We start from the raw sequence: 7,829 nt of genomic DNA on the forward strand, positions 1-7,829 counted from the left end.
TGTTTATTTATTTAATAATATTCCGTATATTAGCATGACCGAGACTAAAACATAACAATTGTATATTGCAGTAACAGCAAATTAAAATCGAATTACAGTGTTTAAAGTAGTCGATTACTAAATTGTGTTACAGTAGCAGATATTTTATACAAAAACTTGTGATGATTGAGTATAGAAAAAATAAAAAACATATAAACAACAAATACTTTATTTATTTAGAAGCAATATATCCCTAATACATCCTCGACTAGATACATATTCATTTTCATAAATATTCTGGCTCCCAAACCTAGACTATGAAATAGCTTTTGGGAGGGTTAATATTATGTAAAGTCAACTGCTCTCTATGATATTCCTGGGATGTTTTAATTTATAGATAATTCATGAATATCTGCTGTATCTATTAATAAGTCATATTCCAGTCCTCATTGGTAGGCCTATAATCTTGCCAGTACATTCCCATCCTCCTTGCATACGTTGCTGTACAAACATCAGTATACCACTTTCAAAATAAACGCTCATATTTAAAATGCTGTCACTGTTTATTTTCGTCAGCAATACTTTCAAATTTGAAAAAGATGATTTAAAAAAGTCTGAGAGCTATTTTGAAGTTCAGCTCCGAATATAGCGGGACTGAGGTGGGTGTGGCTCTTCTAGTACTTGGCCCCTCAAATAATTGTAATTTTCCCCGCTCTCTTATCAATCATTCTAGCTACGGAGCTGGCCGGCGCTGCCCACCTTAGTCCTCATTAGCTCCAGTGTAGTAGGGAAATTTAAAGAAAATATCCCTATTATTGTAGTAAATGATCGGTAATGTGAAAAAAATAAGCCCCAGACCTGGCGCACACACAGTGTCATCTATGAATATCGAATGTTGTGCGTACGTACAGTCGCGGTAATAATTAAATAAATGACTTTTTTTTACAATCATGGAACTCTCTCATTATCGATATCAAGGTAGCAACTGAAAAAAAACTGTAATTTATTACAGTATTTTTTGGTATAATCAGGGACGAGTGTAATTAATGAACTCTTCTCACGTCCAAGAAAATGCTTGGTAGGTAATAGAACAACATGCCTGCTTTTTAAGACCTATTTTAAAACAGGACTTCACCGGATGTACATGATTATATAATCATTACACTTTGTTGGCGGAAAATTTTTAAAACTGCAGAAGAGGACACCATTGTGCAATGCATTTTTAAGATTTAAAATGTTCATGGGTACTTTATAGAATTTAAAAAAATAGAAAATTTAAAAAATAAGTAAATAAAAAGTACTCCATATAATAATATACATTAAGAGGATTTTAGCACATAATTATCTCAATTTTTAAACAAGAAAATAAAATAATTTTCTAAGGAGTTGCATTCTGTATCATGCGACCGTATGCTGACCTCAATTGTTATAATGAGCTCGGCTTTACCCACCTAATAGCCATAACACCGGACCAGTACCACCATGGTTAAATTAAGGAAGAGTGTGTTCGCGTCCTTATATTATGATATGATTATGATGATCATTTTTTTTTAACCCAGCAGTAGAATAGGACACCATTATAAAATATGCAAGGCATTTTTAAGATTTAAATGTTCACGGGCACATTATAGAATTTTTAAAAATTAAGAGAAATTTACAAAAACAAAACAAAAAATCAGTACTCCATATAATAACATACATTAAAAAAGTTTAATCGAAATTCGGGACATTTAAAAGCATCAAAATACAATTCAACACATCAAAAACCCACAGTGAAAAAATGATAACATACTAAGATTTTAAAAAATATTTGAATTAGAGCAATAACTTTTGTCTAAAATTTCCCACTTACATCAGTACTAAATGTATAGGATGAACCTATGTTACAGCAACGAAAATCGAAACAAATTTATTAATTCATGATTTATATGTAATTTCTTTAAAATAAATGTTTTTAGAGTACCTGAATAATGCGAATATCATAGTGATACATTGATTACGCTTTACTAAACGAAAATAAACGGTTAGAACTTCATTAAGTTGAACAATACATATCAAAAATGTCATCAGATTCTTTTTTTTTTATTAATGTATGCTGTTTCATATATGCTCAGTGTATGTTAACTTGCACTCATTTACATTACTTTATGAATAAAATCATAATGTTTTTGGGTTTTTTTTCAGTCAGAATCGTAAGAAATGTTTCCATCAGTTTTCAACGTCTTGGATTTCTCGGCTAAAATGTCTAACCGACTAACCGACTTAAATGCTGTTCTAATGAAAATAGTAAATACCATGTGTAAAACAAACGTCGTTATTATAGTTAGCATACAATGCCATCCAAAAAGCATAACGACAAACTTAGCATTCTGATGGTTGTCTTCGTCCCATTTGTTGATTTCTTTTAACGGAAACAACGTGAAAGCTATCTGAACCAACCAAGTACCATTAAGTAAAGATGCCCAGATTCGGAGCCATGGTATTATCTTGTCTTTTTTCAGCCATATCTCACCAGCACTGAACATGAGACTAAGGAACGTTGCAATAACTGCCATTATATGCATTTTCACATTCATAAGGCTTCGTCCACCATGATGGATTTGAGTACCATTTTGCGACTGACCAGTTTCTGACGTAATGACGTGATGAGCTCCGAGATGGAAATAGAACAAAGTGCACTGGATGAAGTACGTAAAGGTTCGAAAAACTGGAACCCAGGTGATGGCGTCTTTCATGTAATTCTTTGTGAGGACCTTTACGAATCCGTATATCCAGAAAGTTGTCCAGATAGTGCAATGTATCCAGACGTTAGTATAGACAAACTTTCCATTCACGAACATCTTCCATTTCCAATGTGGGTGTACGTTTTCGCCAATGAAACCTCCAGTAGTGAAGATCATGATCGCTGCGCCTTCTAATGGGAAATTCAATATCAGTCTGAAGAAGGGTATATTTAGCCAGCTGTTCTGACGAGTTAGATTTCTCGTTGCTACTAGGTGGTACGATTGCTTCATAATCCAAAAAATACTCAAAGCAATGAACATGCTCCCTGAAGATATATGTCCAAGAAAAGTACCCATGCTTATTACGTTTTAGTCTGAAAATCAAATAGAAAATTAACAATGTGGAGGCTGCACTGTTGTTCACTTAAGTGAACAACAGTGATAATTATACTACTAGTGACGTCATTCATTTTCTTTTGACAGTACAGTACAGTAATTGAAATCTCTAGTGATAGTACCAGAGAGCAGTCACAATTACAGTTCTCAGCTAGTTCCGTGAGCACAGCTTATCAAAATATCCGCGGTGTGTACCATTCTACAACAGGGTAAGCTATTTTATATTTGAAAAAAAAACTACAGTACACTAAAACAGAAAATTATAATGTACAGTAAAACAGGAAATAGGCTGAATGAGTTTCTGATAACAAACACATTATTAATTTATTCACCATTAAAATTGTTATGCTTAAAATATATTTATAACACTGACTTTTCAAGAGAGATGTTATTAGGTAGATATTATAAATGGCAAATTCCTAAAGTGGCCTTGCTATTCGCTGAATGGTAGTCCATGGGCTCTTTCGAGATTATCGGTTTATGAATTGATCTTACAAAATAACTACCCACCTTGACAACAAATAAAGACCAAACGAATCACACACATAGGCCTAGGTTCATAAAATTGTAAATTTGAAATGGGGAATGATAAAACGTTAAGGATGCCGTAACTGATTCTATAGCTATGCTTTGCTCATCGAGAAAATCAGAATCAGAATCAGAATCAAAATCATATTTTATTTGTTCTTTCGGAAATTACAATGGAACACAATTGCTCTGAACATTCACAAAAGTTGACAGACACAATGTAAATGAATGTCTTGTTACCTATATCTTCGGATAGTGAGTTCAAAATAAAATAGACAGGCACCTAGCATCGATCTAATCTGCCAACATAACGGTAATCCGATTGTGTAATGCTGAACTTCGAATGGGGCGCTACAGGTTTCGTCATTAACGTAATTGGAAAAATAACAGCAGGGCGGAGCATCTTGCAACACAGGCTTACGTGGTGCTGGAGTAGTGAACAATGATGTATGGTATGTAATAACGAATTTAGTGCCATTCCTTTACAATTGTTCAAAATTGCTTTTATGGAAAGAAACCTGCTATTTTTAAATTAAAACTGTTACAATAACATTCGATTTGTTATTAGGCCTATGGTTATGAAATGTCACCCTGATTCATTTTGTTTCTGGCGTCCATCCAAACGCTCTAAGTATATAGTGTCCCTTCGATACTTGCTATCAAATTCATTTACGTCCATCATCGAATAACCTCTCCGTCTTCCAACTTAGACTTCATCATAAAAGCAACACCCTTGTGTAATATAAGCACGTGCGACACATCATTACCAATACAATGCCATGCGAATACCATAGTGAAAATTGTACGGCCGATTCCTGATTGGTATAATGAAAATCAGGGCCCACGTGACCAACAAATGCCCTAGCCAGGATTTTCAAACAGTGCGGGATAATACCGGGGTGGACTTTACGCGTAAATTCAAACAAATGTGGGCCCCTTTTGCGCAAAAATATGAAAAATCTGGACCCTCTTTCTTAAATTTTACCCATTTTTAGCTAAATATGAGAACTGGACGCATTTTTCAAAAAGTGGACCCATTTTATGCATAAAATTACATCATTTGAACCCATTTTTAAAAATGTGGACCCATTATTTGTGGACCCATTAGACAAACTGTCGACAGGGACGTAGCCAGGATTTTGAAAGGGAGGGAGCCGTTATGCGAGAGGTGTGTAGGACCCCGGTGGGTCCATGGGCGAAGCCCTCTGGGAAGCAGCGCACTCTGAACGTTTTAGGACTGTTTTGAGAGGATAAAGTGAAATTGAGACGCATCATAAATAATATTAGTAAGTCTAAAATTAATTATATAATAACTCAACAGTGGCGGATCCAGGACATTTCATGAGTCGACACCTACCTCAGACCCACCATGGTTGGGGCTGAGGTACGAAAATTTGAGAAAATGGTACCTCTATGTGGTCAGAAATGACACTTTTAGTAAATTCATGATCATCACATCACCATTAGGCCTATATATAGTCAAAATGAAGCGCCAACAAATTTCTCATGATCTTTTATCAGAGATTTTCGGCAACCATTAATATGTGTGTTGTACTATAGAAAATAAAGCTTTGGGTATGTACCGTACTTCACATACTTCATAGCCGTGATAACCACCTCGGCCCCACCATGGTTGGGAGCTGAGGTGAGAAAATTTTAGGAAATAGTGCCTCTAGATGGCCGGAAATGACACTTTTATATTGTAAAATTCATCATCATCACATTACCATTATATAGTCAAAATGGAGCGCCAACAAACTTCGCATGATATTTTATCATGGATCTCAGGACAACTAGGCTTAACTATAGCTTAAAGCTTTAGCTATTTATAATAATTATGATCAACAAATCACAGCTTTCTTTTTCACCTTTAGCACAATTTTCTTCACTTTTTAATGTTTTTGATATTATTTTCTATTATCAATATCACCATCTTCATCATCACTATTATTATTATAAACAAAACTTTATAAAAGCTTGCAAAAAGATAAAAACCAAACTGAAACATCATCACATCACCATTAGGCGCCAACAAATTTTTCATGATCTTTTATCAGAGATTTTCGGCAACCATTAATTTTAAAATCACGCTTAGGTTTATGTGTACTATATTATGTATAACGTTTGCTGATGCATCCTTATATATTTAAGAAGTAGGACTATTCATTGTGAATGATCCCAGGAAAGAATTTGGATTGGCTATCAAAAACAAGCTTTAAAATGTTAACACTGTGTACAAAGTGGGGGGTGGGGGTGGGGGTGGGAGCCGCGGCTTCCCATGGATACGTCAGGCATTGGTCTGGTCACTATAATGTGAGATGGATGCAAATTTTCTTTTTACCAGAGTCTAGAGTACATTTATTCGGGGTCCTTTTAAGTGTTGTAAAATACACCTGATTTGACCTAGAGACAGACTTGGCGGGGTCCTCTTGTTGTACTGTACCTTTTGTAAATGTGTATTGGTCGAATAAATAAATGAAATGAGGCGAACTTAATTCTACAGGCCTTCATTCTGAATTTTTTCAAGAGATACGACCTTCAACGCGCAGAAATAGGCCTATCTATAAAAGATTGAGGAAAACATATTCAAGGGTATTGAAAACAACATGTGGTCAAGTTATATAATATTTTATTTCGTAAGGGCCTATTGGGCATTTCATGAGTCCCTAGTAATGTATGATATTGACAACAATACAACGATCATCCAGTATTCATGAAGTATGATCACCTGACCTGATTAAAAAACGTGAACAATAATTGAGCAAACTTTAACATTTCAAAGAAAGACCTGCGTGCCGATATTTGAATTGCTTTTTAGAAATATGGTTTCAAAAGTATTTTTGGAATGGAATGAAGCATCTTATACCTGATGAAAGAAAATAGCCTTAGATGAATTCAAGATACGACGCTGTTCATGGCTTTTTTTTTTTTTTTTTTTTTTTTTTTTTTTTAAATAATTTAAACTTCACCCTACTTGCAGTTAGGTATGTAATGAACTTAATCATTAATACTGGCCTCTGAAACCTAATATCACTGAGTGGTCCTTTTTAAATTTATAAGTAGGAATAAGTAAGTAGGAATTTTCCAACTTATATTTTTAGATTTGTGGCCTTAGAACCGGCTCCCAATAGCACCGGGCCCTAGTGCTTTACACTGGCTGCACCGCCCATACCTTAAATGAAATTTTAAAAAGAAAAAGGAAAGGAAATGAAAAGGAAACGAAAGGAAGATAAAGAAAGACGAAAGGAAAGTGTTAAGGGGAAAAAAGCAAGAAATCTGAGGATATAGAAGGATAAGGTAAAAGGAAAAGAAAAGGAAATGGTAAAGGAAAGAGAAAGGAAAGAATAAGAAATGTGGAAAGGAAGGAAAAGGAAAATATAAGGTAAGAAAAGGAAAGGGAAAACATGAATAGAGGTAGCAAAATGAAAGGAGGAAATGGGGGTAGGGGAAGAAAAGGTAGGCCTAAAGAAAGAAATTACAGGGAAGTATAAAGGAAAAAGAGAGGTCCTAAGTATCAAAGAAAATAAAGGTAAAAGGAAGAAACGAAATGGAAAAAATGTAAAAGGTAAGTAAGGTATTACGACTAAGAAAATAAATATTTAACAATTAGATAGATGTAAAAATATAAATAAATTTCTGTATTTTCAAATTATTTATTTATTAACATATTTATATTTATTATTCATTATTTTTTAGGTGAATTTTTTAATAATTTATCCCACTCCCTGCTGTAAAGCGCATAGAGGTATTTTACATTATGCGCTATATAAATTGACTATTATTATTATTATTATTATTATTATTATTATTATTATTATTATTATTATTATTATTATTATTATTATTATTATTATTATTATTATTTAGAGTGTAATTTTCTTTTTTTCTTTTTAAACTAAGCCAAAACAACGTAAATTACGTACCACAACGGTTTCGACCTTTATCAAAGGTCATCATCAGGTGAATGAACTAGACTAAGCTAGTTCGTACCATCGGTAGATCTTCTCCGATGACGTGCGCCCTCTGTGTTGTTATGAGGTTTTCTCCGGGGGCCCCCCCGGGTTCTGTCCGTTGGTGTAGGAGGTCATCATAGATGTGTGATAGCTCGTATGCTCCTTCGTCCCTGTTCATGGTGTTGTTATTCCTTCTGATCCAGATGGCCTCTTTGATGGTGCGTTGTACTCTGGAAGAATATCCTTCCCC

The 7,829-nt window shown here is 34.3% G+C and overlaps 1 protein-coding gene across 2 annotated transcripts; it reads right to left on the reverse strand.

The window, feature by feature from the left end:
- Positions 1–1,931: 1,931 nt before the first annotated feature.
- Positions 1,932–4,325, reverse strand: LOC117115715 (transmembrane protein 45B-like). 2 transcript variants are annotated; one of them, XM_033259620.1, is made up of 2 exons: positions 3,867–4,325; positions 1,932–3,076 (listed from the first exon to the last, which is right to left on the reverse strand). In XM_033259620.1, exon 2 carries the CDS (start codon positions 3,057–3,059, stop codon positions 2,160–2,162), a length of 900 nt encoding a protein of 299 aa, XP_033115511.1. In that variant the 5' UTR covers positions 3,060–3,076; positions 3,867–4,325; the 3' UTR covers positions 1,932–2,159. The 2 variants fall into 2 exon arrangements, with proteins under 2 accessions (XP_033115511.1, XP_033115513.1); XM_033259622.1 differs by lacking the exon at positions 3,867–4,325 and adding an exon at positions 3,609–3,853.
- Between the last annotated feature and the right edge of the window lie 3,504 nt (positions 4,326–7,829).

Source organism: Anneissia japonica, unplaced genomic scaffold (assembly GCF_011630105.1).
Source record: "Anneissia japonica isolate Jap-2015-1 unplaced genomic scaffold, ASM1163010v1 scaffold3262_len730253_cov190, whole genome shotgun sequence".
Taxonomy (NCBI): domain Eukaryota; kingdom Metazoa; phylum Echinodermata; class Crinoidea; order Comatulida; family Comatulidae; genus Anneissia; species Anneissia japonica.